The following is a 23,257-nucleotide window of genomic DNA, read 5'->3' as shown; positions in this document are numbered from 1 at the left end:
CATTATATACTACTAACAATATAACCATGGCTAGCCTTGTTGTCTGCAGACTCAAAGGGCCACTAAAGTCAAAATTAATATTTAATGATTTAGATAAAGCCTGCAATTAAAAAAACAACAACTTTCCATTCGACTTCCATTATCAAAACTTGTACATTCTTTTTATATGCACACTTTCTGAGGCTCCAGCTCCTACTGAGCATGTTCAAAATTGCACAGTATATAGGTAAATGCATTTTGTGATTGGCTGATGGATGTCACATGATACAGGGGAGGGAAAATTTGATTAACTTTAAAATGTGACAGAAATTATTTTGCTGCTCATTTCAGATTCAAACTTAGTGCTATTACAGTGTCTTTTGTATTGTTTTTTTATGTCAATTATTAAATTTTACTCTATTTTGTGGCTCTTTAAGTCAGGATTGGCTCCTTCAAATGAGGCAAAGGGGTTGATTTAACATTTGTCTTGCAGACATGATTCGCTACAGCAAATCATATCCGTTAGACATACGCTGTCCGCAGTTATCATTGCACAAGCATTTCTGGTGAAATGCTTGTGCAAGCCACGCCTTTCTCTCTGTCAGCCAATCACAGGGTCTGTCAATCATCCTGATCATATTTACACCATGTAAAGATTGAGCTGTCACTCTGTGCCTCTTCTACTGAATACATAAAATCACAAGATTCTTTGGAACTGTACAACCACCAAAGCAAGCTTGAGAAGAATTAGAAATCTCCACCTGCCAGCCCATATGTTTGTGGTGGAATATTACAAACAAGCAAACAAACAGCATATTGGTGCCTAGTCCAGTCTGTTAAATGACTTTTGCAGTGAGGTTTATTCAGATCCTTCCTTACCCTGTTGATGTCTGACACCAATTTTCCATCCTGAGGTACATAGAGTTTCTGATTGTTTTCCCTCATCCGTGACTGAATGGTAAACAGGAGAACCTCTAAATACCCTTTCTCATTATATCTGTTCAAAAGAAAATTATTATATTTACAATATGACATAGCACAAACAATGGTTATAAATGAATGTCAGTGATGGAGACGAAAATCCCATAATCTGGTTTCTTACAGCATGTAGTTATCAGTATTTGCATAACCTAAGAACATCAAAGATTATTACCTTTAAATCATCTGATAAACTCAATGTCATTCTTGTTTAATTGTATTCTATAGTCTAGATCACAAGAGTAGCTCACAAATATTTGCACTATTGTGTGTCAACATTGCTCGAGGGCAAACAATTGTGATTCTATTTATTTACGTTATTTTTTTATTGCTTGAATAATAGTCTAGGGCTTGCTAACATCAGCATGACGGATAGCGTCGGTGCACTAAATCCCTGTCATACAAGAATTCTATGGGAGCACACAGTAAAATTCATGTCGGATATTGCTCAAGCACTAAGCCAATTGTGTGCAAGTAGTTGCTCATGAAGATCTGCGCTATACTAATAATGGTTTACTTCAAGTCTTAAAAATAGCTACATTTTACATTGGTATTTTGTATTGCAATTCCCCACTTGTAATACGAGCACAATGAGCAGATAAATAGCACTTCCTGCACTATTCATTATACGGTAAGCTAAAAAAGGTTTAGATCACAATTAAATGCTTTGGTTAAAATATTTAGGTCTAGATTACAAGTAGAGTGCTATTTTATCATGCAGCCGCAAACGGGCCAATTTGCCTGTTTGCAGGTGCGAGTGATAAATTAGCCCTCCACTTGTAATCTAGCCCTATAAATGCTAATAATTAAAACAATTCTTGTGTGATTTCTGAGTTGATTAAAAAATATAATATTCTATTAAGAATGTTGTGAAAAAAATATTTCCCTGATGTCTTGTTTTCAGTTTTAATAATAGGGGAATATAATTGGGTAGCTTAATGCTATCCTGGGTAGCTTAATGCTATCCATAAACTGAACTAAATGTGCAGAAAATACAACTTTTTTATTTCACTAAAGGTGCCACTCACTTGGGTGGTTTTTCGGTGGTTCTGTATGCGCTGAATGACTGTAGCTGCTGCTGAACTCCAATCAGAGAGTTTGCAAATTTATGGTTTGTAAGATGCAAGATGGTTTGCTCAATCCATGTCAGCAGATCAGAGGCCAGAGCTTCATATTCATAAATTAGCTGCTCTGTTTCCATTGCATTGTCTAAAACCTAATGAAAAAAATATTAACAATTACAATAATCGCTTCAGTAATAAGTTATATTAATTATCATATCAATTATATATTTTATTTATCCTTGAATGAAAAACCAATGAGATCTGTGCATCAGGTATTACTAAAACAAAAGTCTGACTTATTTAATGATTGCAAAGTTGAATGATTTAAAGACCAGTATTTAAAAATATTCTTAAAAACATGGGCACTTTAAGTCAATAAACTTTACAATTACGCTTCTTTTTTAAAATACTTACCTTTTTGTTACTGTAAACTTACCGCCAATCCGCCGCCCGCGTCTCCTTCAGTATTTAGCATATCCATGATGATCTGGCTTCCTCTAATCTTTGTGTGCCCCACAAGCTGGAGGAACATAACAATTGGAGGAAGCCAGATCGGCTCGAGCGCAACCCGACATGCGCAAAAAGAGGAACTTCTAGCACAGTTAACGCATTAATTAGCGATCTACTTGTAATCTAGCTCAAAATATGGCATAGAAATATTTGCATTGACAATAAAAATATAAGTAAACATAAGTAAAACAAATGGTGATTTCATTTAAATAGGGGGGCATCCTATATAAAGGGATATGAAATTAAAAAGGAAATGCCTTTAAGATTAATATGCACAGCACAAAACCAATAAAATAAAATTTGTATAAATATATTCGTGAAACTGATGAAAATGTGAGCTACCAAAAAGTGAATTAATATTATCTCCATCCAATCCAAATACATTTTCAAGTACAGTGCACATACTCATTATTCATGTGAGATAGTACAGTGCACATACTCATTATTCATGTGAGATAGTACAGTGCACATACTCATTATTCATGTGAGATAGTACAGTGCACATACTCACTATTCATGTGAGATAGTACAGTGCACATACTCACTATTCATGTGAGATAGTACAGTGCACATACTCACTATTCATGTGAGATAGTACAGTGCACATACTCACTATTCATGTGAGATAGTACAGTGCACATACTCACTATTCATGTGAGATAGTACAGTGCACATACTCACTATTCATGTGAGATAGTACAGTGCACATACTCACTATTCATGTGAGATAGTACAGTGCACATACTCACTATTCATGTGAGATAGTACAGTGCACATACTCACTATTCATGTGAGATAGTACAGTGCACATACTCACTATTCATGTGAGATAGTACAGTGCACATACTCACTATTCATGTGAGATAGTACAGTGCACATACTCACTATTCATGTGAGATAGTACAGTGCACATACTCACTATTCATGTGAGATAGTACAGTGCACATACTCACTATTCATGTGAGATAGTACAGTGCACATACTCACTATTCATGTGAGATAGTACAGTGCACATACTCACTATTCATGTGAGATAGTACAGTGCACATACTCACTATTCATGTGAGATAGTACAGTGCACATACTCACTATTCATGTGAGATAGTACAGTGCAATTTGCCAATGATTATATTGTACTACATAAAACTAAATAAAAATGAGATTATACGTCGAAATATTATATTATTATTAGACACTAATAAGACTTTATCCACTACAATTTTCTTTTTTTTCTGCCGTTAATTACATTTTCAGATTCCTATCCTTTTTTCAGACTTTGTTTTCAAACTGAATATTAGAAAACACAATGCTCACATCTTCTTTACAGCATTACCTTTCCTATTCTCTTTCCTTCAACAGCTAAGGCTTTCATCTTGGAAAAATAGTGATAAAAGGCCACAATGTAGGTGATTATGGATTTTTCATCTGGATTTTCAGTGAAGACATCTGCAAAATTACATAGAAAACAAAGAAGCTTAAAAGTACACTAGAAATATTTTTAAAATAAAACTTTAGTGTTAAATGCTCATAAAATGGACATATATTAGGCCTTGTTCCACACCCTGTGCATTTAAAGGGATATGAAACCCAATCATTTTCTTTTGTGATTCAGACAGAGCATACAATTTAAATAAAGTTTCTAATTTACTTCTATTATCAAATTTGCTTTTTTCCCATGATATTCTGTGTTGAAGAGATACCTAGGTATGCCTCTGTAGCACAACATGGCAGGATATAGTGCTGCTGTCTAGTGTTCCAGAAACGGGCCAGACCTAAGCTTACATCACTGCTTTAAAAAAAAAAAAAGATACCCAGAAAATTGATAATATAAGTAAATTAGAAAGTTGTTTAAAATTGCATGGTCTAGCTGAATCCTCTAAGAAAAGAATTGGGTTTCATATGACTTTAATAGAACATGATTTGTCAGTCATAAGAAGTGCTTAGTCTGTTATTGAAAACTTGTGCTTTGCACCTTTATAAAGCACAGAAGCCACTGCCTCTTCAGGTGTTTTCCTGTGACCTCTAAAACTGCCCTTCTGAATAACACCTGTGTCAAATATCTATAAACTACAGATGTTCCCAAACTAGGCAATATAGAAACCACTTCATGGGCATCTTAAGAGAGGGGCCAAATGCCCCACCATTGGAATTAGGCTCTTTATATCCAAATGCAAATACCTTCTTGATTTATTGTTTTGGTGACTCATCATATAAAAAATGATGTTCAGTTCATTTGTACACTAAGCAGCTCTCTCTCTCTTGCTGCACATAATTGTGCTCAGTGCTTTTCTTTTTTTGCCCCAGTTATTTTACCTGCAATTATGTTTTATCAAAATGGTCTTTAGATCCTATCTTGAGTGCAGGATCTGCAATGCGCAACGGTTAAAGTCAATGGCAGAAACAAAAGTTGTGCAGCGCGGCAGCCAATGCAGTGTTAGCTCACAACTTTGGGGTAAGTTATGCATAAAAGGTAGTGAAGGAAGTTAGAACAGTAAAGTAACAATCATTTGACTATACTGGGGCTTAAACACTAATGTTTACTCTCACTTTAAAACAAGACCTTTTCATAAAAATCACATAAAGATTCTTTATTACTTCTGCCAGATGCCGTTACCAGTTGGGACTCGTGCAGGTAATTTAATGATTAAATCACTGATGGAATTTTAGTGGTAAGTCAAAAATATAAATGGTGTTGGCACAAAATGCACTTTTTAAAAATCCCATTCTACACGAGCTACCACTAATTGTTTAGATGCCTGTGCCAGTTGGTTCTCTTGTGCACGTATGTTAACCCCTTGGTGACATCCACAGTACCCTTTGTATGAACATTAGCACTATTTTTGCATGCCTCAGCAGTACCTCAATGCTATTGGCGAGATCTGTGCTCCTACAGCCCTGGAAGCTACTTATGGATGCGGATTTACAGGGCAGGGTGGCCATTTTATTATTGCACTATTGGTTGTGTAAAGATATGTGTTTGACCCCTGTAAAGGAATTAAACACATAGTTACAGTCAGCCCCAGTGCAGCAATGCACTATTGGGAGAAAGTTGAACACATCTGGGGAGCCAATGACAAAAGACAAATGTGTGTGTCCACCAACCACCAGCTAGCTTCCAGTAGGGTCAGTCGACATATTATTTTTCAACAAAGGATACTAAGAGAACAAAGTCAAATTAAACCGTACATTTACAAGTATTTTAAAATGGCATGCTCTATTTGAATGGTGGTTTTGACTTTCCTATATCCCTTTAAGTACATCAAAGATTACATTTCTGTGGTACTAATTTATTTTTTTAATGTTGGCATGCAGTGTGTAAAAAATAAACAACAATTCCTGCATGTGAGTTTTCAACAAAAAGGTGTCGGACATCAAAGAATAAAAAGTCTACCTTAAAGGGAAATTAAACCCAAAAACTTTCTTTTGTGATTTAGACAGAGCAGACAGAGCAGAGTCAGACCATTTAAAAAAAAAGGTTTCCAATTTACTTCTATTATCAAATGTGCCTTGATCCCATGATATTCTTTGTTGAAGAGATACCTAGTGCTGCAAACTAGTGCTCTTGCAATTGACTAACATTCTTGCAAAAATGCTAACATATAGTGCTCCAGAAATGGGCCAGCCCCTAAACATATGTCCCTGCTTTTCAATAAAATATACTAAGAGAACAAAGAAAAATTGATAATAGAAGTAAATTAGAAAGTTGTTTAAAATAGCATGCTCTATCTGAATCATGAAAGACAAATTTTAGGTTTCATATCCCTTTAAATCATTCTCAGGATAGCATGATGTAAATCTGGTGTACATGTGTCAGTTATTGGACTATAGCTATGTCTAATACTTTAAAAGGAAAAACAAACTATTTTATAAATTAGCATATTTACATATTTCCTGATTCTTTCACCTTTCAGTGTAAATTTAGGCTCACTAGGTGTAATACAAAACTGGGGACCCCTTCACCCCAAAACACAATATCCTTCCTGATGTCCATCAAAGGGATTTGTGAGCCATAATAACTGGGTTAAGTGCCTGCAGCACCTGGGAAGTGACAGTTTGCACTAAATAGCAACCTTCTATATTAGAATATATATCCTAACCTCTTACACTGTTTCTTGCCTATACCTGTTTAACTCCTGCAACTGAGTTAAACACACAGTAAAAGTGCATTGACATTACAGAGCTGATTTTAAAACATAGTTATAGGCAATAAAGCAATATGAAAATCTTATACAGCTGTGGAGCCTTTTCTTATTACACTTTTATGTCCCTGGGGGTTTCGCAGTTTGGATTAGCTTCTGGTGAGAGTCATGAGGTATTGCAGATAGATTTTTACAAAAAATGTTTTAACTTTTGGGGGCCGATTTAACAAGGGTCGAACGACCCTAAATGTAACTGTTTCCGCGCGAGCCTTCAGGCTCGCCGGAAACAGGAGTTAAGAAGCAGCGATCTTAAGACAGCTGATCCTTAACTCGTACGACTCCTCTGAGGTGGCAGACATCAATCCGCCCGATCACATACGATCGGGTTGATTGACACCCCCTGCTAGCAGCTGAATGGCCGCGAATCTGCAGGGGGCGGCATTGCACAAGCAGTTCACTAGAACTGCTTGTGCAATGATAAATTAAATGCCGACAGCATATGCTGTCCGCATTTAGCGATGTCTGGCGGACATGATCCGCTACAGCAGATCATGTCTGCTCGCACTTTGTTAAATCGGCTTCTGTGAGTTGTATAATGACTCAAACCATATGTAAACAGGAGCTACAGTGATTAGATACTGTCTCTACAATGCTTATTATATATGCCTTATAACAGATGTTTTGTTGTATCGCCCATTGTTCCCACAATCTCTCCTTTGTTATAATTTAAAGGGACATCAAACCCCAAATTTTTCTTTTATGATTCAGATAGAGAATACAATTTACTTCTATTGTCTAATTTGCTTCATTCTTTAGATATCTTTTGTTGAAGAAATAGCAATGCACATAACTGAGCCAATCACACAAGGCATCTATGTGCAGCCACCAATCAGCAGCTACTAGCCTATTTATATATGCGTTTCAACAAAGAATATCAAGAGAATTAAGCAAATTAGATCATATAAGTAAATTGGAAAGTTGTTTAAATTGCATGCTCTTTCTGAATAACTCAAGAAAAATGTTGGGTTTCATGTTCCTTTAATCATCTATATATTTGTGTATCATGTCCTTAATAACGAATATACTATATGAAGGATTCATTCAAATGGGTATAAATCTGACTCACCTTCTGGATCAAGAAGCGGAGTTATACCAAGTTTACGATCTGCCACAGTAAATGCATTTTCAAGGTTGTATTTAGCATTGGATTTTTTCAGGTTTTCAAAGTCTATTAGAGCTGGTCTAAATGTAAAACACATTATTATGGTTAATAATGAGCAAAATAAATGAGTCAATGGCCCATATTTATCAAGCTCCGTACAGAGCTTGAAGGGCCGTGTCTAAAGACCGCTGCTCCATAACCCTGTCCGTCTGCTCTGATGAGGCGGACAGGAATCGCCGAAAATCAACCCGATCGAATACGATCGGGTTGATTGACACCTCCCTGCTGGCGGACGATTAGCCGCTAGTCAGCAGGGGGCGGCGTTGCACCAGCAGCTCTTGTGAGCTGCTGGTGCAATGATAAATGCGGAGAGCATATTGCTCTCCGCATTTAGCGAGGTCTTGCGGACCGGATCCGCACTGTCGGATCAGGTCCGCAAGACCTATGATAAATAGGGGCCTATAAGTGACATAAGACATAAAACTATTTACCAACCCCTCATCATTGTCACAAAACTTATGTTTGGTCATATTAAGTGCACTGAACTCATTCCCAATCTGCTGGACCAGGTCTTCAGATCAAGCATAATATTGTGGTTACTTATTAATCTATATTATATAAAATTAAACACACAGTGAATTGATTTAATATTTAAACTAACTTTTAACTTTTTTTAACTCACCTGCTGATGTGTGAGGTCTAAATATTAGTGAGAGGTCTAAATATTACTCTGATTCAGTGTTCTTCACATTCTAATGCTTACTGGCTCCATCAGTTTAGCAGCTGAAGTACAATGCGGTTCCTATGGATTTATACATGCTATTGGTCGGAGTATAGTGGAAAAAAATGGGTTTGCTATAGCAGCACCCAGCACCTCTATAGAACTGACGTTGCTTACAGGTAGGAATATTGTATATGGAGAAATATACAGGTATATGGATTAATGAAAAAACAACTAATGTCTCATAATTAATTAAGGATTCCATAGGAGAACTGTCAGTGTGACCATACAAACATGTTAGAAGATGCCACAGTTTAGTTTCTGTAACCAAAATTTTAATCAAAACACCAATTATACTACATTTCCCATGATGCTGAGACACTCTTTAGGCTGTCTGAGCATCATAGGAAATGAAGTTCCAAAACATCTGGGGGTCCAAGGTTGCTGACCCCTGCTATACACTATCCATTGCTCAAGATCCAGTTAGTGTGAACATGGGACTATCTGCCCCCTAATATTTCACTGCAAAAACAATTAATGCAAATAAAACCACTTCTGTGTGCAAATTACAACATGGAATAAGCACTCATAATGCAGTGACCAAAACTGTTAATTACAAAGTAATAAGTTTATCTTGTGCAGAAGACAACTGAAACTACTAATTAGTCACTAGTATTATGATGTTATTGTGTGTTACTTGTGAACAGTGTCATTTAATGATTTTGTTAATATAAGTTTATTCTGAAACATCTTACCTGTGTTTATGGATCAGAGCATTAAATGCTAAGCCATCTTTCCAGCTGGTTGTGAAATTCTTCACATTAACGTTGGGGTATCTAGAAGAAAAAAAAGATATGAGAAACTCTGTATTATTACCAGGAAGAGGTATTTAGATAGGTGAAAAGATATAAAAAATAAAATAAAACTTTGTTATTTCCATTCTTTGTTTCATGTTTGTATCTATATGTCCCTCTTTTTTTTCCCTAACCCATCCTACCAACCCTCTACAATTCTCTTTACTTTCTGCCACAAGTTCGTCTCAGACATTGATTCAGGTGATATGAAATGCAATTCAGTGTGTGCCATAGAAGAAGAAACAAGTAACATTAGTTTAGTTTTGTGTCCTGGGTGCTTTTATATAAATGGGAGGTATGAGCTGGCATTAAGCACTGATCTAAAATGGGTTGTGCCAAACAAACAAAGCAAGACTTGTAATGTTCAGCTATACTCTAGAACAATTACTTAGGAAATAATTGCTTCTTTCAATAATTATGTATTTCTATCTGAGAAGCAGTTCTAGCAGAAATTACACACACTATATGGCAGCAGTTTTGCAACCATGTAATACATTAGCAATAGCACTAGATAGCAGCACTATTTCCTGTCATATACTGCTCCAGACATGTGCACACCTACCTAGGTATCTCTTCAATAAAGACTAACATGAGAACAAAGCAAATTTGATAATAGAAGTAAATTGGAAAGTTGTTTAAAATTGCATGTTCTATCCAAATCATGAAAGAAAAATTATGGGATTCTTGTCTCTTTAATCAAATAATAATGGTTGTATATGACACTGTCAGCTGGGGAGTGAAATGGTCCATTCTTTTGCCACCCTTGGTCCTTTGAAACATTCTTTTGTATAATACCTCTGGATTTACCTCTTTTTTCCTTATTCCTTCCTAGGCCTTTGAAACTCATGTTAAGATGGTGGAAGGATGTTATGAATAGTGTCACATGTTTCAGTCCTTTTCTTACACAGCTCACCTATGACACAGAATAAGGGACTTTGTGGGCAGCTACCACTGTTGCCTAGTGACGTATATGACTGAAGTCATTCCTTTATGTTAAAGCTCATATTCAAGCTGACTATATAAATACTCACAATGCCATTTTCTCTTCCCAACACAACATGGATTACAATAATTACTATAATTCCTGAAAGAGGTGCATGTAATCTTATTTTTTGTATATCTTCACACTGTCCACTTGAACTGATAAAATCCATAGAATAAGCTCATTTCCATATATAATTATTTGTAACTGAACTTTAAAAATCTCCAGAAAATTATAAATTCATAATCTCTCCACTTTTGACAGTTATAGGAATGTAAAAGTTTACTTTAGCAAGGGTATCCACATTTAGTAAGATCCTGACATGGAGACATCTGTTCAGAACTGAGTACAGTACTGTTTCAAAATCCTTGGAGGTTGAACTTCAGATCCACGTGAGTGCTGTATTAGTGAAGCGCTGTAAAGCGATATATACCTGTATTTCTTTCATGTAATTAGCAAGAGTCCATGAGCTAGTGACGTATGGGATATACATTCCTACCAGGAGGGGCAAAGTTTCCCAAACCTCAAAATGCCTATAAATACACCCCTCACCACACCCACAAATCAGTTTTACAAACTTTGCCTCCTATGGAGGTGGTGAAGTAAGTTTGTGCTAGATTCTACGTTGATATGCGCTCCGCAGCAGGTTGGAGCCCGGTTTTCCTCTCAGCGTGCAGTGAATGTCAGAGGGATGTGAGGAGAGTATTGCCTATTTGAATGCAGTGATCTCCTTCTACGGGGTCTATTTCATAGGTTCTCTGTTATCGGTCGTAGAGATTCATCTCTTACCTCCCTTTTCAGATCGACGATATACTCTTATATATACCATTACCTCTACTGATTTTCGTTTCAGTACTGGTTTGGCTTTCTACAACTTGTAGATGAGTGTCCTGGGGTAAGTAAGTCTTATTTTCTGTGACACTCTAAGCTATGGTTGGGCACTTTTTTATAAAGTTCTAAATAATATGTATTCAAACATTTATTTGCCTTGACTACAGTCAGTTTCATATTTGGGATAATGCATATGAATAAATCAATTTTTTACTTTAAAATTTGACTTTTTTCCCTGTGGGCTGTTAGGCTTGCGGGGGCTGAAAATGCTTCATTTTATTGCGTCATTCTTGGCGCGGACTTTTTTGGCGCAAATTTTTTTTTTCTGTTTCCGGCGTCATACGTGTCGCCGGAAGTTGCGTCATTTTTTACTTTTTTTGCGCCAAAAGTGTCGGCGTTCCGGATGTGGCGTCATTTTTGGCGCCAAAAGCATTTAGGCGCCAAATAATGTGGGCGTCTTTTTTGGCGCTAAAAAAATATGGGCGTCACTATTGTCTCCACATTATTTAAGTCTTATTATTTTGTTGCTTCTGGTTGCTAGAAGCTTGTTCACTGGCATTTTTTCCCATTCCTGAAACTGTCATTTAAGGAATTTGATCAATTTTGCTTTATATGTTGTTTTTTCTATTACATATTGCAAGATGTCCCACGTTAACACTGAGTCAGAAGATACTTCTGGAAAATCGCTGCCAGGTGCTGGATCTACCAAAGCTAAGTGTATCTGCTGTAAACTTATGGTATCTGTTCCTCCAGCTGTTGTTTGTACTGATTGTCATGACAAACTTGTTAATGCAGATAATATTTCCTTTAGTACTGTTACATTATCTGTTGCTGTTCCGTCAACATCTAATGCTCAGAGTGTTCCTGATAACATAAGAGATTTTGTTTCTAAATCCATTAAGAAGGCTATGTCTGTTATTCCCCCTTCTAGTAAACGTAAAAAGTCTTTTAAAACTTCTCATTTTTCAGATGAATTTTTAAATGAACATCATCATTCTGATTCTGATAATGGTTCTTCTGGTTCAGAGGATTCTGTCTCAGAGGTTGATGCTGATAAATCTTCATATTTATTTAAAATGGAATTTATTCGTTCTTTACTTAAAGAAGTCCTAATTGCATTAGAAATAGAGGATTCTAGTCCTCTTGATACTAAATCTAAACGTTTAGATAAGGTTTTTAAATCTCCTGTAGTTATTCCAGAAGTTTTTCCTGTCCCTGATGCTATTTCTGAAGTAATTTCCAGGGAATGGAATAATTTGGGTAATTCATTTACTCCTTCTAAACGTTTTAAGCAATTATATCCTGTGCCATCTGACAGATTAGAGTTTTGGGACAAAATCCCTAAGGTTGATGGGGCTGTCTCTACTCTTGCTAAGCGTACTACTATTCCTACGGCAGATGGTACTTCCTTTAAGGATCCTTTAGATAGGAAAATTGAATCCTTTCTAAGAAAAGCTTACTTGTGTTCAGGTAATCTTCTTAGACCTGCTATATCTTTAGCGGATGTTGCTGCAGCTTCAACTTTTTGGTTAGAAGCTTTAGCGCAACAAGTAACAGATCATAATTCTCATAGCATTATTAATCTTCTTCAACATGCTAATAATTTTATTTGTGATGCCATCTTTGATATCATTAGAGTTGATGTCAGGTATATGTCTCTAGCTATTTTAGCTAGAAGAGCTTTATGGCTTAAAACTTGGAATGCTGATATGTCTTCTAAGTCAACTTTGCTTTCCCTTTCTTTCCAGGGTAATAAATTATTTGGTTCTCAGTTGGATTCTATTATCTCAACTGTTACTGGAGGGAAAGGAACTTTTTTACCACAGGATAAAAAATCTAAAGGTAAATTTAGGTCTAATAATCGTTTTCGTTCCTTTCGTCACAATAAGGAACAAAAGCCTGATCCTTCACCCACAGGAGCGGTGTCAGTTTGGAAACCATCTCCAGTCTGGAATAAATCCAAGCCCTTTAGAAAACCAAAGTCAGCTCCTAAGTCCACATGAAGGTGCGGCCCTCATTCCAGCTCAGCTGGTAGGGGGCAGATTACGTTTTTTCAAAGAAATTTGGATCAATTCCGTTCACAATCTTTGGATTCAGAACATTGTTTCAGAAGGGTACAGAATTGGCTTCAAGATAAGGCCTCCTGCAAAGAGATTTTTTCTTTCCCGTGTCCCAGTAAACCCAGCGAAGGCTCAAGCATTTCTGAATTGTGTTTCAGATCTAGAGTTGGCTGGAGTAATTATGCCAGTTCCAGTTCTGGAACAGGGACTGGGGTTTTATTCAAATCTCTTCATTGTACCAAAGAAGGAGAATTCTTCCAGACCAGTTCTGGATCTAAAAGTATTGAATCGTTATGTAAGGATACCAACATTCAAAATGGTAACTGTAAGGACTATCCTGCCTTTTGTTCAGCAAGGGCATTATATGTCTACAATAGATTTACAGGATGCATATCTGCATATTCCGATTCATCCAGATCACTATCAGTTTCTGAGATTCTCTTTCCTAGACAAGCATTACCAGTTTGTGGCTCTACAGTTTGGCCTAGCAACAGCTCCAAGAATTTTTACAAAGGTTCTCGGTGCCCTTCTGTCTGTAATCAGAGAACAGGGTATTGTGGTATTTCCTTATTTGGACGATATCTTGGTACTTGCTCAGTCTTTACATTTAGCAGAATCTCATACGAATCGACTTGTGTTGTTTCTTCAAGATTATGGTTGGAGGATCAATTTACCAAAGAGTTCATTGATTCCTCAGACAAGGGTAACCTTTTTAGGTTTCCAGATAGATTCAGTGTCCATGACTCTGTCTTTGACAGACAAGAGACGTCTAAAATTGATATCAGCTTGTCGAAACCTTCAGTCACAATCATTCCCTTCGGTAGCCTTATGCATGGAAATTCTAGGTCTTATGACTGCTGCATCGGACGCGATCCCCTTTGCTCGTTTTCACATGCGACATCTTCAGCTCTGTATGCTGAACCAGTGGTGCAGGGATTACACAAAGATATCTCAATTAATATCTTTAAAACCGATTGTACGACACTCTCTGACGTGGTGGACAGATCACCATCGTTTAGTTCAGGGGGCTTCTTTTGCTCTTCCGACCTGGACTGTAATTTCAACAGATGCAAGTCTTACAGGTTGGGGAGCTGTGTGGGGGTCTCTGACAGCACAAGGGGTTTGGGAATCTCAGGAGGTGAGATTACCGATCAATATTTTGGAACTCCGTGCAATTTTCAGAGCCTTTCAGTCATGGCCTCTTCTAAAGAGAGAATCGTTCATTTGTTTTCAGACAGACAATTTCACAACTGTGGCATACATCAATCATCAAGGAGGGACTCACAGTCCTCTGGCTATGAAAGAAGTATCTCGAATTCTGGTATGGGCGGAATCCAGCTCCTGTCTAGTTTCTGCGGTTCATATCCCAGGTATAGACAATTGGGAAGCGGATTATCTCAGTCGCCAAATGTTACATCTGGGCGAATGGTCTCTTCACCCAGAGGTATTTCTTCAGATTGTTCAAATGTGGGGACTTCCAGAAATAGATCTGATGGCCTCTCATTTAAACAAGAAACTTCCCAGGTATCTGTCCAGATCCAGGGATCCTCAAGCGGAAGCAGTGGATGCATTGTCACTTCCTTGGAAGTATCATCCTGCCTATATCTTTCCGCCTCTAGTTCTTCTTCCAAGAGTAATCTCCAAGATTCTGAAGGAATGCTCGTTTGTTCTGCTGGTGGCTCCAGCATGGCCTCACAGGTTTTGGTATGCGGATCTTGTCCGGATGGCCTCTTGCCATCCGTGGACTCTTCCGTTAAGACCAGACCTTCTGTCGCAAGGTCCTTTTTTCCATCAGGATCTTAAATCCTTAAATTTGAAGGTATGGAGATTGAACGCTTGATTCTTAGTCAAAGAGGTTTCTCTGACTCTGTGATTAAAACTATGTTACAGGCTCGTAAATCTGTATCTAGGAAGATATATTATCGAGTCTGGAAGACTTACATTTCTTGGTGTCTTTCTCATCATTTTTCCTGGCATTCTTTTAGAATTCCGAGAATTTTACAGTTTCTTCAGGATGGTTTGGATAAAGGTTTGTCTGCAAGTTCCTTGAAAGGTCAAATCTCTGCTCTTTCTGTTCTTTTTCACAGAAAGATTTCTAATCTTCCTGATATTCATTGTTTTATACAAGCTTTGGTTCGTATAAAACCTGTTATTAAGTCAATTTCTCCTCCTTGGAGTTTGAATTTGGTTCTGGGGGCTCTTCAAGCTCCTCCGTTTGAACCTATGCATTCATTAGACATTAAATTACTTTCTTGGAAAGTTTTGTTTCTTTTGGCCATCTCTTCTGCTAGAAGAGTTTCTGAATTATCTGCTCTTTCTTGTGAGTCTCCTTTTCTGATTTTTCATCAGGATAAGGCAGTGTTTTGCGAACTTCTTTTAAATTTTTTCCTAAGGTTGTGAATTCTAACAACATTAGTAGAGAAATTGTGGTTCCTTCATTATGTCCTAATCCTAAGAATTCTAAGGAGAGATCATTGCATTCTTTGGATGTAGTTAGAGCTTTGAAATATTATGTTGAAGTTACTAAGACTTTCCGAAAGACTTCTAGTCTATTTGTTATCTTTTCCGGTTCTAGGAAAGGTCAGAAGGCCTCTGCCATTTCTTTGGCATCTTGGTTGAAATCTTTAATTCATTATGCTTATGTCGAGTCGGGTAAAACTCCGCCTCAAAGGATTACAGCTCATTCTACTAGGTCAGTTTCTACTTCCTGGGCGTTTAGGAATGAAGCTTCGGTTGATCAGATTTGCAAAGCAGCAACTTGGTCTTCTTTGCATACTTTTACTAAATTCTACCATTTTGATGTGTTTTCTTCTTCTGAAGCAGTTTTTGGTAGAAAAGTACTTCAGGCAGCTGTTTCAGTTTGAATCTTCTGCTTATATTTTCAGTTTTTTTCTTTATAAGATTTAAACTTTATTTTTGGGTGTGGATTTTTTTCAGCGGAATTGGCTGTCTTTATTTTATCCCTCCCTCTCTAGTGACTCTTGCGTGGAAGATCCACATCTTGGGTAGTCATTATCCCATACGTCACTAGCTCATGGACTCTTGCTAATTACATGAAAGAAAACATAATTTATGTAAGAACTTACCTGATAAATTCATTTCTTTCATATTAGCAAGAGTCCATGAGGCCCACCCTTTTTGTGGTGGTTATGATTTTTTTGTATAAAGCACAATTATTCCAATTCCTTATATTTATGCTTCACACTTTTTTCTTATCACCCCACTTCTTGGCTATTCGTTAAACTGATTTGTGGGTGTGGTGAGGGGTGTATTTATAGGCATTTTGAGGTTTGGGAAACTTTGCCCCTCCTGGTAGGAATGTATATCCCATACGTCCCTAGCTCATGGACTCTTGCTAATATGAAAGAAATGAATTTATCAGGTAAGTTCTTACATAAATTATGTTATTTTCTATAGACTTGTCATGCAGTTGCAGCTTTTTTGCATAATTTTTTGTGCCTTTGTTTTCACTGTTTTCCAGATTAACACATTGCATATTTTTTTGATCTTTGTTATTTCGCATTATCTGTTCATGACAATTTAGCTATAAAATTACATGAATGCTATTTCATATGCCAGTTTGTTTCAATAAGTTCCTAGTGTGCATTCATTTTTCCTGATGTTTTTTGTGTATAACTTAAGCCTATTTTCTTTCATTCTTTTTTGATTCTGCCCTGTTATTGCCTGAACCTCTATGTGACCTCTGCCTGTTCCTGACAACACTTTGGATAACTCTTGGTACTTCACTGCTTGACTGGTTTTGACTTCTATCTGTTCCTGACTTGGTTTTGAGTATCCCTTGAATGCTGTTATTCTAAATGTCTATCTCCTGTCTACTTACAAACTGCAGATACTAAATTTACTATTAACTGTATTTCTCTGCTTAGAATATAATGGTTTATACCTGTTTTGCATAGGTTTGAGAGTACAAAGGGGCCATGGACTCTACTTGCCCAAGCAGTTAACCATCAGGGTCTTTTACTACAAGTCCATGCTTTGCAACTACAAGCTTTGGACCAGAAATTAGAGACAATAATGAATATGCTTGGCACAACCACTTCAGAAGCTTTACCTGATAACCCTGCTCCTCAGTCAGTGTCTCTTCCTCTGCAGCTGTATCTAGTGAACCCAGTATTGCAGTACTTTCAATGCTAATCCATTAAATGTTTAGTGTTGACCCCCAATGAGTGCTGAGGATTTCCAAACAAATGCAGATTGCATTTCAGAAACTAACCATATTTTTTTTTCTATTTGCCAAGCCAAGATTACCTTCATAGTCTTTCTGCAGAAAGGAGAAAGGGTCTGGCCTGGGTGTCACCACTTCTAGAGAAGAACTCGTTATCCTTCATATCCTTTAAAGATGTTTTTTATTTACCAGGAAGAGTTATGGCTGAAACATCTCTATTAGACTTGCAACAAGGAAATTGAACTGTAACTAAGTATGCAGTAGACTTTATAACTTTTGCATCAGAGACAGACTGGAATGAGGGAGCACTGAAAGCAGCATTTCAGAAGGGTCCTTCTGACCCAATGAAAGAGTACTCAAAGAGATATGCTGGGAAGAGGAGAGCTAGGCACAATTACTTCATCAACTCCTTTAATTTCTAGAGTACTACTTCCTGTGATTCTTGGGATGCCTGTAAGATCTCTTCCCAGGCCTTTCTCGACTCAGGGGCAGAGTAAATTTTTCTACATCAAGATTTTGCTAAGAAACATAATATAACATTGTTTAAAAGAGAAGTCCGTCGTCAAGTGTCAGCACCTAGGTTCAGGATTTATTGACTTGTGTTCTGAATCTACTAATCTAACAACAGGATTTTCTATTCAGAGACTGTCCAGCTGGATCTTATCTCTTTACCTCAATCATTCAGGGTCTAACTTGTCTTCAGAAGCCTGATCCAGTAATCTCCTGGTCATAGTCCAAACTATTCTCTTGGGGAGAAAAGTTCTTCCACAGTTGCCTCTCTCTATTAAGCTCTTTCATGTACAAACTGTGACCAGTTCGGAAGAGCCTCAGCTTCTGTGTGATAAGCTGTTAAATAATACATACAAGAGAATCTACAGAAATTATTTATTTGACCTCCTTTCTCTGCTGGAGCTTTTTCTTTTTTGTTGCTAAGAAATATGGATTGCCTCCAAGAAGCCTCCTATTTCCATGAAGTTGGATTTAAAAGGGCATACAATTTAATCTGAATAAGGGAGGACGATGAGTGGAAAACTGCTTTCAATACACAAACTGGACATTATGAATACATAGTGATGCTCCAGCTGTGTATCAAGCATTTAGTAATGATGTGAAACAAGAACTTTTGAATTTGTATTTAATCTTCTATCTAGATGACATACTGGTTTTTCCAAATCCCTAGAAAAGCACCGCACTTATGTATGCACAGTTCTCCAATGTTTTCCCTCACATTGACTGTAATGCATTTTCAAGTAACTCAGAATCACTTTCCTTGGATAGATACATAATTTCTATGGAAAGTTTTGGAATAGACCCTCATAAGGTTTCAGATATTCAAACTGACCTAGGTCTATAACCCTTTAGGTATTGCAATTTTTTTTGGCTTTGCCAATTATTACAGAAACTTTCTTAAAAGTTTCTCTAAAGTAGCAGCACCTCTAACAACGCTAAGAAAGGAGCTAATTGTAAGCATTGGTCCCTCATTGTTGAAAAAGCATTCCTAAAGTTACAAGAAACCTTCAGTTCTGAACCAATTAATTTACACTATTTACTTCCTTATAGTATATATTGGAGATAGATGCATCAGACCTGGGTGTAGGTGCTGTACCAAAGGGAAAGCAGAATCAAGCCTTAGAAGTTTACTTACGCAACTGTTCTAACTCCTCCCACAACAACTAGGTGAATTAACTACCTTGGTACTTCTCTGCTGTAATTCTCTGTTCAACCTTAACATATGCTTCACAAAACTATAAATAACTTTATTTATTTGTTTTTTCAATTTGTGCACATTACTTGGCTCATTGGTTGTAATGTAGCACATACAAACAGGTGATGGAATGGTTCTGTATTTAAAAGAAACGTGTGGGATTCAGCAAGTGATGGAAACAGGAGTCAGGTACCGCAAGTGTTTAGGTGATGTGAAGAAACCTAGATTGCGAGTTTTGCGTTGCGACTTTTAACGCTGAAAAAATGGCAATTTCAGCGTAAAAGCAGTAACGCCGCTATTGGGAGTCATGTCGGTTTAGCTATACCGCAAGCATTTTAGCCTATAACGCAACTTCAATCCCTCAATCAAAAAAAATGACGTTTTTGCATGGGATTTCCATAGCGCCAGTATTACAGGTTGTGCGTTCAGGCTAAAAAGCTTGTGTTACAGCGTATACCGACACGATCCATACCACCATCTGAGAGCAGTAGTTATAAGTTTTGTGCCACAAAATTGTTTCACAAAACGCACAACTAAAGTGTTAAAAAGTACACTAACACCCATAAACTACCTAGTAACCCCTAAACCGCCACCCTCCCGCATCGCAAACATTATTAAAGCTATTAACCCCTAATCTGCCGCCCACCCACATCGTGACTATTCAATAAAGTTATTAACCCCTAATCTGCTGTCCACCGATATCGCCAACACTATTTAAATATATTAACCCCTATTCCCCCGCACCCCAACATCGCCGCCACTATAATAAAGTTATTAACCCCTATTCCGCCACTCCCTGACATCGCTGCCACTAAATAAAGTTATTAACCCCTAAACCTCCGGCCTCCCACATATTCACCACTAAATAAACCTATTAACCCCTAAACCGCCAGCCCCCCACATCGCAAAATACTAAATTAAACTATTAACCCCTAAACCTAACACCCCCCTAACTTTAAATTAAAATTACAATATAACTCTATTTAAATAAATAAATAAAACCTTACCTGTGAAATAAATATAAACCTAACATTAAACTATAAATTAACCTAACATAACTAATCTAATAAAATGAAAAATACTACCAATTAAAATATCTAAATTACAAATTTAAAAAACCTAACACTAAGAAAAAAAATAAAAATCTAAATTACAACTAAAAAAAACAAATCCTACGAAAAATGTAAAAAATCTAAGTTTACCAAAAATAAATAACACTAAAATCACGAAAAATAAAAAACACTAAGATTACAAAAAAAAATAAACGAAATTATCATAAATAAAAACAATTATACCTGATCTAATAGCCCCTTAAAAATAAAAAAAGCCCCCCCAAAATAAAAACACCCCCTAGCCTACAATAAACTACCAATAGCCCTTAAATGGGCCTTTTATAGGGCATTACCCTAAAGAAATCAGCTCTTTTACCTGTAAAAAAAAAATACAAAATCCCCCCAACAGTAAAACCCACCACCCAACCAACCAACCCCCCAAAATAAAAAAACAAACTAAAAAAAAAACCTAAGCTACCCATTGCCCCTAAAGGGGCATTTGTATGGGCATTGCTCTTAAAAGGGCATTTAGCTCTTTCGCATTGCCCTTAAAAGGGCATTTAGCTCTTTTTCAAAGCCCAAAGCCCTAATCTAAAAAAAAAAAAACACCCAAAAAAAAACAAAAAAAAACCTCTAACACTAACTCCAGAAGATCTACTCACGGTTTCTGAAGTCCGGACATCCATCTCCATCCAGGCGACGAGGTCTTCATTCATCCCGGGGGCGTCTTCTATCTTCATCCTGGTGGCGCGGAGTGGAGACATCCTGGAAGTCGAAGACATCCTGCGCGGAGCATCCTCTTCATACGGTCGCCGCCCTACACTGAAGTTGAATGCAAGGTAGCCATTTCAAAATCAGCCAATAGGATTTCAGTAGGTCTCATCCTATTGGCGGTTTTAAACAGCCAATAGGATTTCAGAAGCTTTCATCCTATTGGCTGATTTGAATTTTAAGAATCAAATCAGCCAATAGGAATGCAAGGTACGCCATTTTGAAAAGGCTACCTTGCATTCAACTTCAGTGTACAGCGACGACCGTATGAAGAGGACGCTCCACGCAGGATGTCTTCGGCTTCCAGGATGGCTCCGCTCCGCGCCGCCGGGATGAAGATAGAAGAAGCCCCCGGGATGGATGAAGACCTTGTCGCCTGGAGGGAGATGGATGTCCGGACTTTTGTTGCGTTCATTTCGCACCCTGTTTAGCGAAAAACTCGTAATCTAGGTAATTGTATTTTAAAGGGACAGGCTAGTCAAAAATAAACTTTAATGATTCAGATAGGGCATATCATTTTAAACAACTTTCCAATTTACTTTTATTATCAATTTTGCTTTCTTCTCTTGGTATTCTTTGTTGAAAGCTAAACCTAGGAGGTTCATATGCTAATTTCTTATCCCTTGAGGGCCGCCTCTAATCTGAATGCATTTTAGCTTTTTTTCACAACTAGAGGGTGTTAGTTCATGTGTGACATATAGATAACATTGTGCTCACGCCAGTGGAGTTACCTAGGAGTCAGCATTGATTGGCTGAAATGCAAGTCTGTCAAAAAAACAGAAATAAGGGGGCAGTCTGCAGAGGCTTAGATACAAGGCAATCACAGAGGTAAAAAGTATATTAATATAACTGTGTTGGTTATGCAAAACTGGGGAATGGGTAATAAAGGGATTATCTATCTTTTCAAACAATAAAAATTCTGGTGTAGACTGTCCCTTTAAGGGAGAGCTGTAGATAACTGTTTAGTGAAATACAAGGCCTGCAGAATTTAGGAGTGAGCAGATGGTCCCTGTGTGGAACCCACAGTTGGTGCCAGGGCAGCATGGCAAGTGACAACTTTTGTTTTAGCTCCAGTCTGTCACCTCAAAGCAGAACAGGAAGGATGGCAAGGTAACAGGCAGCATGGCACAATGGGCAACAAAACTGAAAATCAGCCAATGAGAATTGGATCCCCCAAAATATTGCTTTGCTTAAAAGGATTAAACGTTCTTATCCTCAGATTTAAAGTACTGTATATGGGAGAAAAACAGATGCTAAATGCATGAAAATAAATCTTCCATCTTACAATTAGAAGAATCTTACAATAAAAATACTGCGGGTCAGCCAAAGGGGTTCTTTATAGGGTATGAAGTTGGTATTACCCAGTTCCTATCCTGACACTCTGGCCTCTAGGCAAGTCCAGTCTCATTGGTGAATTGACGTTGTTTGTGATAAAGGAAAACAGTATTTTGTGCAGTAAACAAATCTATTAGCTACTGTGTATTAGTGGTGCATTTACACATAATTGCTTAGTCTTTATTGATTAAAGTAAGCAAGCATTTTCTAACTAATAAATGGGCCATGTATTGCTGTCTTTTGTTATTTATGGTTTATATCCTCTGTCAGTGACATATGACTGAATACTGGTTTATGTTTGATTTTTTCTTTTCTAATGATTTTGGAAATAATCAAATCATTGTTTCTATTGTACTCTCATTCTTATCTAAAGTATTGAATAAAAAGAAGATTAAGCCATAGTTTTTGACAAAATACTTTTCTACCATTTGCACATTTTTGAGATTCAGTAATATACCACTTATATACTCACCCAGCAGTTTTCATTTGGCACCAAAGAAGTAAAGCATCTTTTGCTGAACGCGTTTCACTGCCTGTTGTTTCAATGATAATGTCTTGAATCTACATAACAAGATCAGAAAAAGTATACTAGGTTATATGATCTCTTTAAATTACAGTATCATATGGAATTATAATGATGAGCATTCCTAGAAATGATATGACTTAGTGATTATTTAAATAAACATGCCTGCATTAAAGGCAATGTTTCATCACTCACCTCCATTCTGCTTAGTACAGCATAAAATAATCCTTTATAATTGATATATGGGTAAATGATATACCATGTTAACTACAAATGTAACCTTCATCTAGGCATTTAAAGGGACATAAAACCCAACACTTTTGTTTCATGACTCACATAGAGAACATCATTTTAGACACCTTTCCAATTAACTTCTATTATCAAAGTGCTTTATTCTCTTGGTAT

At 37.1% G+C, this 23,257-nt stretch overlaps 1 protein-coding gene across 1 annotated transcript in view; it reads right to left on the bottom strand.

Moving 5' to 3' along the window:
- LOC128645002 (spectrin beta chain, erythrocytic) overlaps window positions 1-23,257 on the bottom strand; it is a 278,974-nt gene that overhangs the window by 150,872 nt on the left and 104,845 nt on the right. The window contains exons 5-10 of the mRNA XM_053697713.1: window positions 22,802-22,890; window positions 9,309-9,389; window positions 7,797-7,912; window positions 3,865-3,977; window positions 1,986-2,173; window positions 859-976 (exon numbers count right to left, since the gene is read on the bottom strand). Of these exons, the coding sequence (XP_053553688.1) occupies window positions 859-976; window positions 1,986-2,173; window positions 3,865-3,977; window positions 7,797-7,912; window positions 9,309-9,389; window positions 22,802-22,890 (705 nt within the window). The remainder of the gene's footprint in view (window positions 1-858; window positions 977-1,985; window positions 2,174-3,864; window positions 3,978-7,796; window positions 7,913-9,308; window positions 9,390-22,801; window positions 22,891-23,257) is intronic.

The sequence above is a fragment of the Bombina bombina genome, chromosome 1, assembly GCF_027579735.1.
Source record: "Bombina bombina isolate aBomBom1 chromosome 1, aBomBom1.pri, whole genome shotgun sequence".
NCBI classification, from domain to species: Eukaryota; Metazoa; Chordata; class Amphibia; order Anura; family Bombinatoridae; genus Bombina; species Bombina bombina.
Note: the sequence above shows the minus strand (reverse complement) of the source record. Positions and strands in the feature narration are given on the sequence as shown.